The sequence below is a fragment of the Anguilla rostrata genome, chromosome 17 (genome assembly GCF_018555375.3).
Source record: "Anguilla rostrata isolate EN2019 chromosome 17, ASM1855537v3, whole genome shotgun sequence".
In the NCBI taxonomy this organism is placed as follows: Eukaryota; Metazoa; Chordata; class Actinopteri; order Anguilliformes; family Anguillidae; genus Anguilla; species Anguilla rostrata.
The window spans coordinates 12,205,990-12,225,813 of NC_057949.1; the positions used below are offsets into that span (position 1 = coordinate 12,205,990).

Consider the following 19,824-nt stretch of genomic DNA (forward strand, 5'->3'; position numbering starts at 1 on the left):
GATTGTGTTTTTAAATGGATTCATTACTTCGTAAATTTTCAAAAGATACTGCCTATGGACCTCATATTCCATAATATATGTCGAGAGTGTTATCTTTCTTGAATGGATCACTGATTGCTAACTCATTTCAGAAGTTTGTTTTCCCAACCAAAAATAATCTTAGCGGGCCATGGAAACAGCTGAACAACAGATTTATCGCATCTTAGGGTTCCCATTAGTTATAAGGACGGTAATGGCCATGCTGGGTCTGTCTGTCTGTGTGCGCATTTATTTCATTCAGCGTCTGGCAAGTGGCGGCAGTAACATTATCTCAGGCGAGCATTGTCCCTCAGGCGCTGAAACTCCACCCTCCCACACACATTAAGGAGTGTCTTCCACAGGTGCATGCCAAAGCGAGACGCTAAGAGGGCTGTGCGTACTTCTTGAAAAGACCTCTTGGGCTTCTCGGGAACGTCAGCTGTGTTCACACCTATTGCCGGGGTCCTGTTATTGATTAACCTCGGTTTTAAATAGAGTGCGCTTTGCGTGTAACCGTATGTACTGTTCTGCTTCTTTCAAACCCTCCTTTTAAAAAAAAAAAAATGTGTGAATGTTTGTACATCAGTCGCAGATGGTTGGTTCTGTGTTCTGATGTGTTGTGAGTGAGTTCTATTGATCCTCTAAGATGTGAAAGCACCTAATACAGTTCCAATAACCTCCAAGAAAAGTAATATCCCATAAGTCCTTTCTCTCGTTCTTTAAAATGCCCTTTCCTCCTTTTTCTCCCAATTTGGAATCAAATATATCATCAGCTCTCATTGCTGGAACCTCATCTCAGGACAGCACAGGCATGCATGCGCTCTCATTCGAGGCGTGTGATACCAAGCGTCACATCTCAGTACGCCGCAGCTCACAAGTCCGGTTTGCACAGAGATCAGTCAGAATACGTGTCAGCTCGCAGCAGACCTGCAGGCACCCAATCGACCAGCGGGGGTTTCTACGGAGCAAAGAGACGTGGATTCCTGCCAAATGAAACTTCGTAAATGCTGGGCAATACTCTGGGGCTACGGGCCGTAGCCAGAACTGGCACAGCCAGGATTTGATCCCACTCCATGTGGCCCATCCATACACAAGAACTAGAATGGCGCCTAAACGAGACAAGCCACTCACTAGCCCCTTTCTGGAATTTTTTTTCTAATCTAAGGGGCCTGTTTAGTGCCTGTCATCAGCCACTTAGGGAAACTCCTGGCATCCCACTCTCGGGAAACTGACCAACAGCTGTAAATGTCTCATAGACAGAATCATTACTCATAACTAGGAATAGACCTTTAAACTTCAACTCCATAGTGAGTTGCTGACCCTGCAAGGAGGAATTCCAAAGCCATTAAAGCAATTGTGGACAAAACAGCAAACCAAAGTGGCATGGAAATCTAATCTTTTTCAACTGACAGGCTGAAATGGACAGGGAAAAAAAGCATAAAATGGAGAATCAGCCTGCCATATGAGAAAACCATTGTTCATGGATGTTATATGTACCGGTTTGTGCCGAAGCGCAGTGAAACAAGCTTCTGTGTGCCAGGTTGGTTGAGAATTTGTTTTCCCAGTGTCTCAGTGGAGTGCACTGGCTGGGCAAACGGAGGTCTTTCTTTAGAAACCCTAAAAGGCCAGATGGAGATGATTGAATTCCCCAAACACCAAACCATCAACTGATCTTCCCTAGATGGGACATGGCTGTTCCATCTATGTTTTGGCAATGACCTTTTCAGTGGCCTTTAACTGCCTAATCTGGTGTCCTCCATCTCGTATATAAAAGCCCATCCAGCACAGGCAAACCTATCCTCCCTCCCAGTCTATCTGCCCTGTGGTAAGTCCTCTCATCATTTATTATTGTGTCTTTCTCCAGATAAGCATGTGCTGTGCATCATTTTCTCTATTTGTACAGTACTTAGAGACATTCATAAGCAATGGAAATTTATTTTGGTGTTGTGTAGTAGTCACGAAAATGTAACATCCAGAAGGTTAGCGGTGTGAGTGCTCCACACATGGATGATCTTTTGAAATATCAGCTATGTTATCCTGGAGCTGGGTGTCAGCTAAAGAAATAATGTGATCTAATCAAATGGAAATATAATACTTTTCAGTGAAAAATGAGGTTTAGTGACAACATATCCAAAAAGGTCAGGTTTTAGATGAAAATGAAATTTATGACAGCTTTCAAAGCAGCTACAGCCTGAGATGTGGACTCCTGTGACTTTTTCCAAAGGTCCAGCGAGACACAAGGATCTCCCTGTTGTTCTGGTCGCTGTGAATCGGGACACGCGAAGCAACCATGCCGGGTGCGTATAAAGGAGAGTGCGGGGACGAAGTGGACCCCATGCCCTTCCTCGCTCCCACCGAAAAGGAGCGGCTGGAGGCCATGGCCAAGCCCTATGACATCAAGAAGTCCTGCTGGGTGAAGGACGATAAGGAAGGCTTCATCGCCGGCGAGATCCAGTCTGAGCAGGGGGAGCAAGTCACCGTCAAGACTGCTAAAAACACCGTAAGGCTGCCCGTCTCACAGCGGCTACTACTGCACTCACAACCACAGCTAATACTGCCATTACAACACACACCCACACACACACACACACACACACACACATAGACAAACATACATATATTTTAGATGCGTGTACATGCTTGTACATCAAGTGACCAAGGGTACTATTCAATCAAAGCCTGATCATCTTTTGAATATTGAAATGAGAGGAAGTCATTGAAAAGTGTTTTTGGTTTCAACTACATTTAAGTCTTTCCTTGAATTTTCCTTGAAATACAGAACATATTCATTTGATGGGTTACAAGTGTGTCTGCAGCCCTATAAAATCCAGCTTTAAGCTGCATAAATAACTCATTTTTAATTTTGCTTTCTGGTTCAAAAAGAAAGGCAGCTGAATTTTTGTTTTTTTAAATGTAAAAATATGTGGGTTTTTCATTCCAGACTGTCACAGCAAAGAAGGATGATGTTCAGCAAATGAATCCTCCTAAGTTCTATCAGGCCAGTGATATGGCTAACCTGACCTTCCTGAATGAAGCCAGCGTTATGGACAACCTTCGCCAGCGTTACGTTAATATGAGAATCTATGTAAGTCTCAAGAACAGAAAATGTTCCCCCTCCAAACACACAATACTACTGAACAGGATTGCCAAAATCAATCGTGCTGACGGCCTTGTAGAGAATTGTGAATCAAATCAAGGGCAAGGCATGTAGTACTTATGGAATCCTTTTAAGAACTGGGAGAAGGGGGAAAAGTTGGGTGGGTGGGGGGGGGGGGGCAATTCCATTTTATAGAAAGTGTGTAATTAACCCTGGAATTATCTCCTAAGTCTAATCAATAAGTTGTTTTCATGTCACTCCTCTAGACGTATTCTGGCTTGTTCTGTGTCACCATAAACCCTTATAAGTGGCTCCCCATCTATGGGTCCAAAGTTGCCCAAATTTACAAGGGGAGGAAGCGCAACGAGGTGCCTCCCCATCTGTTCTCCATCTCCGACAATGCCTATCATGACATGCTGATGGGTGAGTCGACCCGCGACATCGACAAATCACAGGAAATGTGTAGAGAAGTGTGGCAGAAGCTCCAGAAAACATCAACAGACAGAAACAAATGTGTTGGCTTGTTGTCATTATCTAACAAGTCCACTTGGCACAAGAGATTAAGGCTACAGAGAGCACCATAAAATGTTTATGTGATTGATGTATATTGCTATTTGTTCACTATGGTTTCATCAGGGACAAAATTACACCCAGCTGTGCTCTGTAGAACACACCAGAAGATTATTTTAAATGTTAATCTTTCCCAAGAGTAAAGAAAGAAACAGAAGACGCCAAATGGCCTAGCACACAACCATTAACTCTCCCAGCTGCCCTGGAATTGAGATTCACCCCTTAATTATTTTCTCCTCCGCAGAGCATGAAAACCAGTCGATGCTGATCACGTAAGTGCCAATCCATTGATACCAAGGTTTAGGAAAGTATTTGATGCTGTGAAGAAAGGAAAATTATTTGAAACTTCTCTCATTTCTAGTGGAGAATCCGGTGCTGGTAAGACTGAAAACACCAAGAAGGTCATCCAGTACTTTGCCAATGTCGGAGCCACAGGGGGAAAGCCATTGGCAGACTCCAAGGTAGAGAACCGACTGACCATCAACACTCTGTAGCTACACTTCAATAAGTATAGACCTTTATGTAGACAGAGTCTGTGCCGGTCTACACCACATTTCTTTATTTATGCAGGGTTCCCTGGAAGATCAAATCATCCAGGCAAATCCTGTTCTAGAGGCTTTTGGTAATGCCAAGACCACAAGGAACAACAACTCCTCCCGATTTGTAAGAACCCCCCCAAGAATTTTCACTAATGTAAAATGAGACAAATTAGTGCACTATGGTCTCTAACTATGACTCAGCTAACAAAGGTTATGTATTACACAGTAGTAATAAAGTTACGAAACATTTGTTCCCAATTTCCCAGTTATGTTTTGATAGTGTTTCTTATTGTACAAAAAGTATTTAAATTTTTTTTTTTCATTTTGTCCATTACAGGGAAAATTTATCCGAATCCACTTTGGCCCAACAGCTAAGCTGGCTGGGGCAGACATTGAGAGCTGTGAGTTCCTGAATCCTGTTAGCAATGAGTTCAAATGTGTTAATTCAACACATATTATTATTATTGTTATTATCCTATGGTCACCAATTATTATGTTTTGCTTTGCTACATCAAATATCTAGAATACATAAAAAAAAAAAAAACATTGATACCCCCTCACACACATATTTTGCAGCAAATTTGAAGAAACAAAAATCCCACAGCCTAAAAATATCCTATGTGACCTACAGATCTGCTGGAGAAGTCTCGTGTCATCTCACAACAGGCAGCAGAACGTGGCTACCACATCTTCTACCAGCTTCTCTCAGGGAAGAGGCCAGAACTGATTGGTAAAGCAGTCATATTGTTATTTAGTACTAGTGGTGTACATAGTTGCAAAAGTAGTACATTACTATTGCTATTAAATCCTCCAAATGTTGTTTGCTGTCAGCCTCCTCATCTAAAGTTGTAGTTTTAAGCTTAATCTGCTCCAAGGTCTATAGACAAACACATATATTTATATATTATTTTCTGGTGAAGCCTCTACTTTTCATGTCGTCTTGCATGTACTGTACATTAAGGTTATTTTTGCGCTAATGTTAGCTTACCATTTGCAGAGGCACTGCTGCTGCATCCAGACCCCAAACACTATTCCTGGATCTGCCAGGGGGTGACTGTGGTGGACAATATGGACGATGGAGAGGAGCTGATGCTCACTGATGTAAGTTTATCTGCAGGAGAGAAAAAGGGCAGAGTCACCATCTCAAGCTTTCCCAACAAAATGTTGTCTGATAGAACTATTCTTCCTGATCAGCACAACCGTGTTTTACTGACAAACCCTTCATGTCACAAGCAAAATGTAAAGTAGCATGTTCTAAATTGCAATTAAACCCATTCACCTCTTGATCTAATCAGCACTATCATCTTAACTTCCTGTTATGAAAGCACACCCAAACTCCATCATGTTGCCATCTCTGTGTACCCTGCATAAGACAAGTCTGGTATTAATAATAGTGTAATATCCTTTCTGGCCTCCTGGCTTTTCAAGGAAGCATTTGATGTGCTGGGATTCACCCTAGAGGAAAAAATGAGCATCTACAAGCTGACCGGTGGAATCATGCACTTTGGCAACATGAAATTCAAGCAGAAGCCAAGAGAGGAGCAGGCCGATGTTGACACCACTGAGGGTACCTCCAATGCTTTGATTCACTGATTCATTTTCCAAATGTCCTTTATTTCCTTGTGACAATTCAAGAAAAAAAAACATTGCTATGAAAATCTGGAAAATCAACAGGAGACTTCAGACCAAGATTGCTGAAATATATTATTCATTAATTACCACATTGTGCACAACAAAAAAGTACTAACATGCACGGTGCAAAGAAAGTAAAAGGATTTCCTTTAGTTTTAGATTTACACAACCCTGCCAGGTCTGAAAATATGGATGGTATAAGGCACAGCCTCAACTTTCTGAACTAAAATTTCATAAACTGTTTATTTTTAGAGGGTTAAGTGGTCACAGTGCTGTGAAACAAAAGCCAGTTGTAATACATTTGCTTTCTGTCTTCATTCTCCTCGTTTGTTTGTCCTTCCTGTTTGGCTCAGTGGCTGACAAAGTCGCCCACCTGATGGGTATAAACTCAGGTGACCTGCAGAAGGGCATCACCAGGCCCCGTGTAAAGGTGGGCAATGAGTTTATGACCAAAGGTCAGAACCAGGACCAGTGCGTCTACTCCATTGGTGCACTGGGCAAAGCCACCTATGACCGGATGTTCAAATGGATGGTCAGCAGGATAAACAAGACCCTGGACACCAAGATGCAGCGGCAGTACTTCATAGGAGTGCTGGACATTGCCGGCTTTGAAATCTTCGAGGTAAAACCACAGCGGGACTTATGCATGTGGCACCAGAACTCATTTGTACCATTTGCGCCTTTGGTTTGGAATTGAACACTATTTCCCCATGTTTCTTCACAGTACAACAGCTTTGAGCAGCTGTGCATCAACTTCACTAATGAGAAGCTGCAGCAGTTCTTCAACCACCACATGTTTGTGCTAGAGCAGGAAGAGTACAAGAAGGAGGGCATTGAATGGACCTTCATTGACTTTGGCCTGGATCTGCAGGCTTGCATTGAGCTTCTGGAAAAGGTGAGGAAAAAGCAACTGTTTAAATCCTGCCCTTCTTTGTGTAATTAGTGGCACATACACATAAAGCACTAATTCTCAGTGCAGATTCAGTCCTGAACATAACAGTGTTGATTATGACCAGTTTTCTTCATAAATGTGAGATTTCTGTTTTATGCTAAGGAGTAATGCAATCCATACAAAAACTGAGTACATACATTGCATTTTGTATATTTTGGTTTCTTCACTTTGTAGCCTATGGGAATTTTCTCCATCCTGGAAGAGCAGTGTGTGTTCCCGAAGGCCACAGATGCCACCTTCAAGGCTGCCCTGTATGAGAATCATCTGGGCAAGTCCGGCAACTTCCTGAAGCCCAAAGGGGGGAAGAAAGGCCCAGAAGCCCATTTTGAACTGGTCCACTATGCAGGCACAGTGAGTCCACAGACCCGAGGGCTGGGATGCCACCTGTGGAATTGTGCGGGCTTCACCGTGTGGAATGCTCTGAATATTGGCCTTCTTCCGTTCACACCCAGGTGGGATACAACATCTCAGGCTGGCTGGAGAAGAACAAGGATCCCCTGAACGAGACCGTGGTTGGCCTCTTTCAGAAGTCTGCCGTGCCCCTGATGGCCGTCCTTTTCAAAGAGGAGGAGGCAGCCGCTGGGACCAAGAAGCAGAAGAAGGGATCATCCTTCCAGACCGTCTCAAACTTTTACAGGGTATTTACAATTTTCTTCCTCACCACAGTCATATTGTGCATTTCACAAATGATAAAAATATAAGAGAGGTATGAAACCACTGGACAGAACAGACTCAGCTATTCTCAAACCATCTCCTTCTGTCTCCAACAGGAGCAGCTGAACAAGCTGATGACCACCCTGCGCAGCACAGCGCCTCACTTTGTGCGATGCATCGTCCCTAATGAGTTCAAGCAATCAGGCAGGACATTTTAGGATTTTATATCGAATTATAAAATTTATAGTAACTTCGAGTTCATAATGAGAGCTACTAAAATTGCTTAGTCATTTGGCAGACAGTTCAGTGTTTTATCTTTATTGAAAGTGGCTGTCTTGTACTCTCTTCCCAGGTGTCTGTGATGCTCACCTCGTCCTGCACCAGCTGGCCTGTAACGGTGTGCTGGAGGGGATCCGTATTTGCAGAAAGGGTTTCCCCAACAGGCTGCAGTACCCTGAGTTCAAGCAGAGGTGACAATCCCCGTATCCACCTTGTTGAAAGTTGTTATGGTATAACACTGCAAACCAAAGAATAAAAGAATGGTTAAAATAGGTATTAATTTGTATAATGGTGAAAGTGACTATAGACAACATGAAGTATACAAGAACTGTGCTGTGGATGAAAGCATTTAGGGGAAAATCCCTTTCAGCTCATGTACAATAGTAAACACTGGTATGGTCACTTGAAAAAACAGAAAATACTATAATGCTCATGCTGTGTATTCAAAACATCAAACAATCTGCTTAACGGGAAATATGTGATGCACATATGAAATACAGTTATTATATCTGTTGTGTACAGTGAAATTACCCACCCCCTTGGAAATAAAATAATTGAATTTTGTCAGAGACACCTGGGTCTTTTACACAGTGAAGTAAACATCTTTTGCCATTTAGTTACTTGAGGTCATGGATTTGATTCCCACTGGTTACATACATCTGCTCTCGGTTGTAGGTACTATGTCCTGAACCCCAACGTCATCCCCAAGGGATTTGTGGACAATAAAAAAGCCTCAGAGCTGATTCTGGGTACCCTTGGTTTGGACAACACAGAGTACAGAATAGGACACACTAAGGTACTGTTACATCAAGGAAAAACGCTTTGTCCTTTGCGCAAAAGAAATTCAGGGCATGTGCTTTGCTACCATAGTCTACAAGTCTAATTGTTTACCCATGATTCCATACAGTCACTCTCTGTAAGTGCTATACAATTTTGCAGGTGTTCTTCCGTGCTGGGGTACTGGCCAAGCTAGAGGATATGAGAGATGAGCGGCTCGCAAAAATCATGACGATGCTTCAGGCTCGCGCGCGAGGCTTCATCATGAGGATCGAATTTAAGAAAATGCTTGAGAGAAGGTCAGAGAAGATGGCTGCTTTCCTTGGTTTCTTGCATTCACATTGCAGCACTCTTTGCTTTGGGGCCTGACAGATCTTTCTAATTCTTTTTCAGAATGGCTCTCATTGCTATCCAGAGGAACGTACGCAAGTTTCTCAAGCTTCGCTACTGGGGTTGGTGGAAGCTTTATACCAAGGTGAGTAGAATGGTGCCAGCATTCAGCCTACATCACCGCCGTTAGCAGTACCTCACTTCCCTTGATGACCTTGCTGATTTGCCTGTCCTTCTCAGGTCAAGCCTCTGTTGCACGTGGCTCGCCAAGAGGAAGAGATGAAGGCCAAGGAAGAGGAGCTGCGAAATGCACTGGAGAAGACCCAGGAGATGATTGAAAAGATCAAAGACTTGGAGGAGAAGCTGGCCACTCTCTCAAAAGAGAAGAATGACCTTGCTTTGGCCCTGGCCGGTGTGAGTCTTGCTCTGAAGACAATGCGGTAGCATGCAAGCTTGGAGTCCATGCAGGGCCTTTCAGTGAAGTGCATTAGAAAACAAACATGCCCTTTTTATTCACTCTTCCGCTGCTGATGTTTCCTCCCGCTGTCAGGAGCAAGAAACTACAGCGGACGCAGAGGAGCGCTGCACCCAGCTGATGAAGCAGAAGATCGACATGGAGGGCGAGATCCAGGACATGAAGGAGCGACTGGAGGAGGAGGAGGGCACTGCCAGCAGCCTAAGCGCTCAAAAGCGCAAGCTGGAAGGAGAGCTCATCGACCTCAAGAGGGACCTAGAGGGCCTCGAGTCCACTTTGGCCAAGACCGAGAAAGAAAAACAGGTGACAATACCTCCAAATTAAAGACCAGCCGGACTTTGAAACAGAGTCAGCCTGTTCTCTCAAAGGCAACATCTCCACATGCAGGTGTTCATTAAGGATGGGCATGAAGAGTGTTGCCAACTTCATTTTGATCAAGTGTTTAGACATATACAGCATCTTAGTGATTTACACACTTGGAAGTAACAAGGTTTAATTAATTTATTTTTTGCCAAGTAATTCAAAACATGAATTTGTAAATTTGTAAAACAAGCATATGTGTTATATCAGAAAATAAGTTATTATAAGTAAAATTTCCCTCTATTTAACCTTCAGCTGAAGTTTCTCAGATTTTTGGAAGGAAATCTTGGCAAGTTTTTGCTCTGAATTTTTTTGGCAACACAGGCAAATGATGTGCGAAATGCTCTTGGCTGACTTCATTTAGCAATAAACAGTAAGCTTGGTATTCTGAATCAAAAGGGTACTTGTATCAGAACTTAACTGTTCCATTACAGCATGACAGAAAAATGCTTGCTGACTGTATCTTTCTATCATTGTGCATCATTGTTTATCATTCTGTGTTTGATGACTCATGCAATAGTCATAGACTTATATACTATAGTAGTAACATAGTTTAATTTCCTAGCAGGACAGTACAACTGCCAGACAGTGAAAAGATAAAAAATAATGCCACGACTCAATGGTCACACCTCTGACACTGTAATCTAGGTCTATGACCAGAAAGTGCGTACACTGTCAGGAGACCTCGGCCAGAGAGATGACCTCATTGCCAAGCTCCAGAAGGAGAAGAGAGCACTAGAGGAGCTTCAGCAGGTGAGGCTGAATTCCTCAAACTGTTGCACCAGAATAATCTGAAGAGCAATCATCATACAAACTATCTATATAGTCTATTCATATACTCAATCTATATACTCGATATGATTCAATTCTACTGAATAAGAATAGTGGGAAAACATTATGATATTTCCATTTCCATAACCTTATCTTTGTTTGATGAAAAAAATATATTTTTCTGTTGGCAGAAAACTCTGGATGACCTTCAAATAGAGGAAGACAAGACAAACCACCTCACCAAAAATAACAGCAAGCTCACAACCCAGCTTCATGAGGTGAGTGCCACTGAGAGAGGTTGAAACACACAGCTGGCTTCTGAGAACCAGCCCATCATGGGGTTTCTGCCTTTTGATGTGTCAGCTGGAAGACAACTGGGAACAGGAGAAGAAAATCCGTGCTGAGGTGGAGAAAGCCCGCCGCAAAGCAGAGGGTGACCTGAAGATGACCCTTGACAACCTCAATGAAATGGAGAGAGCAAAGCTTGATCTGGAGGAGGTGGTCAAAAAGTATGTATGCTATCTTAATGGAAGAACAACTGTGCAGAGAGAATTCTGACTTCAACCATATCAGTACACGTATTATTAACATCTAACATGTGACAGCATACAATAAAATTTTAGTTTAAGGAAAAGGTGCATCTGTAAGGTGCTGTGATCACATATCATTTTAGGAGGGACTTTGAGATCAACAGCTTGAACTCAAAATGGGAGGATGAGCAGTCACTCAGCTCCACTCTACAGAGGAAGCTCAAAGAGCACCAGGTAATGGAAAACAGAGGGGAGATTGATGGTGTAGTCAACTTCATCCATCTCGACTGTATTCAGCAACCTCCATGATTTATTTCCAGGCCCGCATTGAAGAGCTGGAAGAGGAACTGGAAGCTGAGAGGGCAATCAGAGCCAAGGTACAGCGATCTCTCGAATACTCCTGATCTGATTTAACTATCATCTCTGAGGCAGTGGCCCTGTAACATACGTTGTCTTCCCTCCTGATCAGGTCGAGAAACAACGGGCTGAGCTCGCCCGTGACCTGGAGGACCTTGGGGACAGACTGGAGGAGGCAGGGGGCGCCACTGTCTCTCAGGCAAGTGTCGCAGAATAACTGAACCCAACCCACACCGCTGCTCTGGCCTTGGCGAGGTTAGCTCACTGTCTCATGCTTCATACTTGCGTCCCCAGATCGAGCAGAACAAGAAGCGGGAGGCCGAGCTGCTGAAGCTGCGCCGGGAGCTGGAGGAGGCGGCGCTGCAGACGGAGGCCACCACCTCCGCCCTCCGCAAGAAGCACTCCGACTCCATGACCGAGCTGGCTGAGCACGTGGAGAACCTGCAGAGGGTCAAGATCAAGCTCGAGAAAGACAAGCAGGTCATGAAGGCTGAGATCGACGACCTCAACGCCACGATTGAATCCGTCCAGAAGTCCAAGGTGAAGAAGCTGTAGCAAGCAATTCAAATATTATAATATTATTCTAATGATCTTATTCCTATTCTCATTCTCCACATTATTATTATTATTATTATTATTATTCAAAATATTGTAAAAACCTGTAGTAAAGCTCAATAAACTATGCAGTTAAATTCCTACCAGTGATTTATACTTTTGAGTATTGTTAAAAGTTATTACTAATTATTATATGATCATTATTAATACCATGCAACTTGATTGACTTAATATTACATTTTCCTGGACCCTGTTTTGCATGCAGTTGAACTCTGAGGCACATGTTCGAAAGTTGGAGGACAGTCTATCTGAAGCCAACGCCAGACTGTCAGAGATGGAGAGGAACAACACCGAGCTGAATACTATAAAGAGTCGCCTGTCAGGTAGGAAAGAATTTGATCCTGATTCAATCCGAAACTTATTATCACTATTATATTCACCCTTAGGTCCCTCCTCTCAACATGCCCACATTACTGGCCATTTGCTAACGGCACCCCAGAGGTGAATCATAAAAAATTCCCACAAGCAGAGCACAGCATACTACAGCATTGTCTAAGTATAGTGTTGTCTAAATGTCCTTCTTCCCTGTGGTACAGCTGAAAATAGTGACATCAGCCGTGAGCTGGAGGAAGCGCAGAGCAAGCTCAACCAGATCACGCGTGTCAAGGGCACACTGGCCACCCAGACTGATGAGCTCAAGAGGCAGGTCGACGAAGAGTCCAAGGTAATCACAACACTTGCATACCTTGATGAAACACCCCAGTGAGATCTACACAAGCATTCAGCAAACACAAACAGGTTCCAAACTTTCAATATCTTTTTTTGATTGTGGAAAGTAAGGAAAACATGGTGTATTCATTTTATTGGTTCACAAACACTTAAACACCTATTTATAACACATCTGGAACATTGTGGATTGAAATATTTTTAAAAATGCAGAAATATAGGAACTCTTTCATTCAACACAACCATAAACGTTATGCCAGCATATATGCAATAATGTTATGTGCTCCGGAAGAGATTCCCCACTGAACCCCCATGTTCCTCCTTTCACTTCAGGGCCGCAGTGCAGCGGTGGTGAGCCTAGCTAATGCCCGGCATGACCTAGACCTACTGAAGGAGCAGCTGGAGGAGGAGCAGGAGGGCAAATCTGAGATGCAGCGCCTCATCTCCAAGCTCAACACTGAGGTGGCCACCTGGAGGACTAAGTATGAGACTGACGCCATCCAGAAAACCGAGGAGCTAGAGGAGACCAAGTAAGTTGGGTGATGGCAGCCTGGGTGGCATAGGAACCAGGCATGTGACCAAAATATTTCAGGCTCATGTGCCTGCAGGCCTTTCATACTCACTGTGTGATGTCATAAACAGAAGAGCCAATCATTTGCTCTACACACAGGCGCAAGCTGGCAGCCAGGCTCCAGGAGGCAGAGGAGGCCGCAGAGGCCGCCCAGGCCCGAGCTGCAAGTTTGGACAAGGTCAAGAACAGGCTTCAGGGAGAGGTGGAGGATCTCACTATTGACCTTGAGAAGGTACAGTACCACAGGATGGTCCAGATACACGCTGATGCTATGTCCAGGATTGACTTGCACATACCTATCGAGTCATCTATTCTGATTGACGTTGAGGTACGGTTGTGGCTCCTCCTCCCTGCAGTCCAATGCTGCCGCTGCTGCGCTGGACAAGAAGCAACGGGTCTTTGACAAGATGATCGCTGAGTGGAGCCAGAAGTGCGAGGAGCTGCAGCTCGAATTGGACAGCTCCCAGAAAGAGTGTCGCAGCTACATGACGGAGATCTACAAACTCAAGACCTCCTATGAAGAGTCACTGGAACACCTGGAAATTGTGAAAAAAGACAACAAAACCCTTACAGGCGAGGCATCAAAACACAGACACAAACAAAATGTGACAAACATCTCAGAAATAACATAAACCTCTCAAAAATAACATAAATAAACATCTCAGAAATAACATAAATAGTAAAATGATTCAATTACTTTGGACCATATTATTTTTTTCTCAAGAGGCTTGTTGATAATATATGCAGTGACATTGTGTTTCTGCTTTTCTGGTCTTGCGAGATTTCTATTCAGTCTATTTTTTCCTCAAAGTGGCACTTTTGCACTTCTCGGATAGTGATTCAATTTACAAAAATATTATGTAGCAATATTAAAGTATGCAATAAGAAATGAAAAGGTATGAAGTCTGATAAATTCTGTTGCATTGTCACATTCAGACATTATTTATTTTGCAGGTGGACTGAACAGACCCTGCTCAACCCCCGAACATAGCACAAAGCTTTTGAAAGACCTAGCTATAAATCACCTTTAACCTGTTTCTTGCAGAGGAGATCAAAGATCTTGTGGAGCAGCTCGGTGAGGGTGGTAAGAGTTACCATGAGCTTCAGAAGGCAAAGAAGAAGCTGGAGGTGGAGAAGGAAGAGCTACAGATGGCCCTGGAGGAGACTGAAGCTTCTCTGGAGGTAACATAGCTACATAGGTATCTACAGCATCTACTGTAGATCCCGTCATTCATGGAGTATTTAAACCCTTATCCTAGAGGGATCATGTGCTTGCAGGCTTTTATTTCAGTCAACTACTTCACAGCAGTTCAATTAATCTCCCATAAAACTTCATAATTAATCTATTCTCAATGGTTAGGGGATTAGAGAGAGCTGGATGGTCTTGAGTTGGTCTTTTAAGAGTTTTATATTTCAAACATCTTATTTATGGTAAATGGCATGGAATTATATTCTGGTCGACACTTCTAATTTCTTGTAATCTTCACTTGGTTGAGTTTTCCTTTTGTAGGCCAACAGACAGAGGTTTCAAGGCCTGAGAGGACTGTTTCTGTTGAATCTGAAAAAAGTGATTTGTTTAACTCTAGGCTGAGGAGGCAAAAGTGGTTCGTGTCCAGCTGGAGCTGGCTCAGGTCAAAGCTGACATTGACCGCCGAATTCACGAGAAGGAGGAGGAATTTGAGATTACAAGGTGAGGGCAGTCAATCTGCCTACATTCACAAAGTAATCTCAATAATAATTTCACACAAAACAAAAAACTGGAAGATCTTTATAACATGGTTAATTAAGTCAAACAGAATTAACATCAACACCTGGCCAAAACTCAGGTCAATTTGTTGACTTTGTTTTCCACATAATTAATTGGACAGCCTACTGGGCAAATAACCGTAGTGGTTAGCGAGATTAACTTAGAAGCTATGGCTACACATGCCTGCACACAAGCTCCCTGAAATGTTGCCCTGACACCTCACCAGGAAGAACCACCAGCGCGCTATAGAGTCCCTCCAGGCCAGCCTGGAGGCAGAGGCCAAAGGCCGTGCCGAGGCTCTGCGTCTGAAGAAGAAGATGGAGACTGACCTGAATGAGATGGAGATCCAACTGGACCATGCCAACAAGAATAACAGCGAGCTGGTCAAGACTCTCAAGAGACTCCAGCAGCAGATCAAGGTAGAGAGGGACAGTCTGCTGGAAAAAAAAACATCTCACCATTTCATCACCAGAGTAGACCTATGGTACTCCACCGAAAAGTAGTGAATACCAAGGAACATACTTGGTTGGATATTCAAGCAAATTCTGCAGACTAGATCCATTATTTTCACTTACAACCAAACACTTGACAAAGTTTTGTTTCCTAATACATTTTAACTGGTCCAGGGCAATTTAGCTAATGACAGATAAATGTTCAATAAAAAAAGACACAAAGAACAATTGGTCATTTGTTTCCATATAAATACTTGATAGTAGGTGCATATTATGCACATGATTTAATCACAGAATGTCGAACTGTAATTATGAACTTTAATAGGAGCTACAAAGTATCTACTGCTAGTGACTAGTGTTTGGCTAACCAGCATTTTTCACCCCCATCCTGGCCGGCAGGACATGCAGGTGCAGATGGATGAGGATGCCCGTCAGTTTGAGGAGCTGAGGGAGCAATACAGCCTGCAGGAACGGCGCCTCAGCCTCCTGCAGACGGAGCTGGACGAGGTGCGCAGCGGGCTGGAGGCCTCCGAGCGCTCCCGCAAGCTCATCGAGCAGGAGCTGGTGGAAATCACCGAGCGCCACAACGAACTTCACGTGCAGGTACGCGCTCCTGGGCGCTGTGTCCGAGCTGTGGCACATCCAAGCATCAACCGTTAGGAACAGGGGTGAGATTGCAATTAATGGGATTAGGTACCTCAAAATGGGTATCCACAAGACTGCATACAGCAATTATCCTTACGTCCTGAAGAAACTGTGGGCTATTTATGCTTTGTAACTGATTAGAAAATGCAGGCACGTCAACCAAACATGTTGTATTTTGTATAGCACCATTTACAAAAACCTGTGACTCACAATGGAAATTTTCCACTGTGAGCCATAAACCCAGACTTTAAAAAAATCAATTTGAGGGGAAAAACAGTAAAATTATTCCCTGACCTGTTGAGTCCGACTGTATTCTTCCTCCATCAGAACCACAGCTTGACTGTCATAAAGCGGAAAATGGAGCAGGACCTGACCCGCATCGCCAACGAGAACGAGGAGCTGATCAGCGAATTCCGTGCCGCTGACGAGAGGGCTAAGAAGGCCGTCGCTGACGTGAGCCTCTGTTACCACACTCACAGTAACTGGGCGGGGGGAGGGGGGGGTTTAGCCATTGATCTGGCTTTCCTAACGTCTCTTTGCCGTTTCGCAGGCCACCCGCATGGCAGAGGAGCTGCGCCAGGAGCAGGACCACTGCATGCACCTGGAGAAGATCAAGAAGAACAATGAGATCACCATCAAAGAGCTGCAGGTGAAGATGGAGGAGGCCGAGCAGATGGCTCTCAAGGCTGGGAAACGCACCATCCAGAAACTGGAGGCCCGGGTGAGCGGCAGACCTGCTCTACACTCAGCCTGGAAAGAATTACTTTCCAGATTCCCTTACATACACGCAAAAGAGGCAGACATGGACATACTGAACAAATACACAAGGTTATACACATATACATGCAAGATGCACGTGAACACACTCTTTTTTGCTCTCTCTTTCTCTCTCACACACACATACACACACACACACACACAAAAGAAGCGTAAAGTTAAATGAGGACTACAGTGTCAGAAATAAAGGTACAGTGGAGGTACATTTTTGTTATTCAGGGAACAAACTTCCCAAATGTACCCTGAAAGTACAATAATGTTATATTTGGGTACTAATAAGTACCCTTTACACACAAGAAAATTATATTTAAAAAAATTAATTTAAAAAATTTTATCACAAAAAAAAGGTACAAATGAAGTATGTATTGCTGGTACAATATTTATGTACAGTTTGGGTACCACCCCAGTGATTTTTAAAGTGTTTTTATGGGCACTTTTTCATAACTTTTTTTACTGAGAGTGTATGACAGAGCCACTCTATGTGCCTTCTAAATCCCCTGCCCTCCAATTCCTGTTGTGCACAGAACAAAGAGCTGGAGACGGAGTTGGATGGTGAGCAGAAGCGTCACGTGGACACTGTGAAGATCCTGCGCAAGCAGGAGCGCCGTCTGAAGGAACTGGTCTTCCAGACCGAGGAGGACCACAAGACCAACCAGCGCATGCAGGAGCTGGTGGAGAAGCTGCAGAACAAGCTCAAGTCATACAAGAGGCAGATCGAGGAGGCTGTGAGTACCTGTGTAGCGAGAGTATATTAGCTGTAGGTTTCAAATTACAACCCACACTGTCCACTATGCACAACAAGAATGGTGATTAGCCATTTTTCTAAAGTTATTTGGTGTAAAGAGAGAAACCCATCTTGAAGTGCATTATAAGAGCAGAAAAAACCCACATAGCACTCCAATAAGTAAGAAATGCAAGTAAAGTCATTCAGTGTCCTATAGCTGATCTTGCCAGCACTTGAGCAATCTGAGAAACAATAAATGTTTGGGAAAATATTAATAGTGAGAAAAATACCAAGAAAAAAGCATCATGTAATTAACAACCAAAGGAAATGGGGAGAAAACAGAAAACATTTTATAGTGCAAATGTGCTAATATCTGCTCTGTTCCTGTATCGTCTGTCTGTAGGAGGAGCAAGCCAATGCTAGCCTGTCCAAATACAGGAAGACGGTGCATGAACTGGATGACGCAGAAGACAGGGCAGGCAATGCGGAGATGGCCCTGAACAAGCTGCGCACCAGAAACCGTGCATCCGTGGGGAAGGGCTTCTCCTCTGTGGAGATCATCCAGGTGTCCAAGTCTTCCTCCAAGGGCAGCTCTGAGGAATAGAGTCCTCCCTGTACAGCTGGTAAGTGCCCAAAAAATATTTGGAAAATCAGTGTCTACTGATGTGCTGTATGCTGCACTAGACAAGGCTTCCGTGCAATTGTGTAGTTATGACCCAATGTGGACGGTTGGATCTTGTTACTGTAAAGTGAAAATCTCTAAACGTCAAATAAAATATATATATGTCATCAAGTAGCTTACCCCCCCCCCAAAAAAAAAAAAAACTCACTCAGCCACAATATTCAAAATATATATTGTAATTAATATAAGCAAAAAGGTACACTTGTACTTGATATTATACACTTATAAATGTGTGTATGCAATGTATTCAGTGAGAAGATTTATTTCTTCAGTTTCAAATTATTTTAAAGATGGGATTTCGGTGACAGAATTCTGCAATTAATGCATTTCAGCTGTACACGCTCATGCATGACTCATAGGTTGGGCTGCTATAACATTCTGAAAAGCTTTGAATGGTATAGAAGCTGAAACTATTTTCTGCTGTTTTTCTAGGGTGACGCACACAACTTCCCACTCATTTTCCATTCTGAAAGTGTTCTGCAAAAAAGAAGGGGCTGGAAGGCCAGCTTGAAGAAACTCCAAAGTCTTAACTAAATAATTTGTGCATCATGTAGTGCTTTAAAGGCTACAGTGCTTGCAAAGATTGTTGTTTAAGTCCTGTGTTTTTTTTGTTGTTGTTGTTTTGTTTTGTGTCATGCTCTCTTTACAAGTTATTGGTAATGGCGGAGAGTGATTGGGGAGGCTGCACTCTCATGTCAAGGATGCAGAGTCCATCACAGTGTATCACCCAGCTGTGGTATTGGCCATGTACTGGTCTTGCTACAAAGTCTTAATAAAACATGAAGCAAACTGAAATCATACCATTTGCTATGTGCTCTTTATATGTAGTTTTATTGTGCAGTGATACTTAGGCCGATACAAGTAGGCACGATATTTGAAAACCAAAAAAAGAAAGATAACATTGTTTAGTATATGAAATTTGTGTTACATGCAATGGCGTCTATAGTTTACGCATCCCTTTGGTACAAGAATCAGAAAGCAATTTGTATTTATGAAAATCAACATAATGCCTAAATGAATTACTGCAATTTATTGAAAATAGGCTACTTTTCATAAACATAAAACATTTTCTCAAATAAACCCTAAAAGACAATGTTTTACCATCACTCTCAACTAAAAGCTATTCATGTTTCTTTTTGAGCACACATAGCAATGAGCAGGAAGATGGTTCTCTGCATAATTAACGGGCAAAGACATCGATTTGCACGACAGCCACAAACCTTAGAACCCTATACCTATTTTTATAGTCTATGCCCTGTACACTACTAGCATGCACAAGCCCAGTGGGGGCTGGGTATTGTTTGTCTTAACAGTATGTATTATCTTAGAAAAATGGTCACAGAATTTGAGCAATGTGATGAGGATGTTGTGGAATTTAAAGATAAGTGTGAAAAACGTTGCAGGAAACCGACTACATACAAATGGGTTCTGCTATCAAGCTACAAAAGCAATGCACCCCCGTTTCTGTTCATGAGATTTAAATCTCAAGCTCCTCTTCAATATTATTTCAGGTGACACATCTAACACTGTTCCTGCGCCACTTACGCATTATGTATAAAAATAGTACTACTTGTACATTACCTCAAAGCACAATATTTATTCAA

At 43.1% G+C, this 19,824-nt stretch overlaps 1 protein-coding gene and 2 long non-coding RNA genes across 3 annotated transcripts; 1 reads left to right on the top strand and 2 right to left on the bottom strand.

Annotated features, from left to right (window-relative positions):
- The first annotated feature begins 1,746 nt into the window (after positions 1-1,746).
- Positions 1,747-19,018, top strand: LOC135243110 (myosin-16). The gene is made up of 43 exons (XM_064314663.1): positions 1,747-1,843; positions 2,243-2,518; positions 2,960-3,103; positions 3,382-3,538; positions 3,930-3,957; positions 4,047-4,146; positions 4,256-4,348; positions 4,562-4,625; positions 4,856-4,954; positions 5,222-5,325; positions 5,653-5,791; positions 6,210-6,478; positions 6,581-6,751; positions 6,983-7,159; positions 7,261-7,446; positions 7,579-7,666; positions 7,815-7,932; positions 8,417-8,537; positions 8,681-8,817; positions 8,912-8,993; positions 9,089-9,262; positions 9,399-9,626; positions 10,332-10,436; positions 10,646-10,732; positions 10,818-10,963; positions 11,128-11,218; positions 11,305-11,361; positions 11,454-11,540; positions 11,636-11,881; positions 12,162-12,279; positions 12,493-12,620; positions 12,956-13,152; positions 13,293-13,425; positions 13,550-13,766; positions 14,239-14,375; positions 14,780-14,883; positions 15,167-15,359; positions 15,792-15,995; positions 16,365-16,490; positions 16,588-16,758; positions 17,339-17,539; positions 17,942-18,161; positions 18,653-19,018. The coding sequence occupies exons 2-42, from the start codon at positions 2,309-2,311 to the stop codon at positions 18,140-18,142; spliced, it is 5,838 nt and encodes a 1,945-aa protein (XP_064170733.1). The 5' UTR covers positions 1,747-1,843; positions 2,243-2,308; the 3' UTR covers positions 18,143-18,161; positions 18,653-19,018.
- Positions 5,215-13,355, bottom strand: LOC135243115 (uncharacterized). The gene is made up of 3 exons (XR_010326563.1): positions 13,246-13,355; positions 7,832-7,979; positions 5,215-5,335 (listed from the first exon to the last, which is right to left on the bottom strand). It is a non-coding gene; the product is annotated as an uncharacterized LOC135243115 (long non-coding RNA).
- LOC135243116 (uncharacterized) lies at positions 15,286-16,465 on the bottom strand. Its single transcript, XR_010326564.1, has 3 exons — positions 16,332-16,465; positions 15,761-16,023; positions 15,286-15,374 (listed from the first exon to the last, which is right to left on the bottom strand). It is a non-coding gene; the product is annotated as an uncharacterized LOC135243116 (long non-coding RNA).
- Positions 19,019-19,824: the final 806 nt, after the last annotated feature.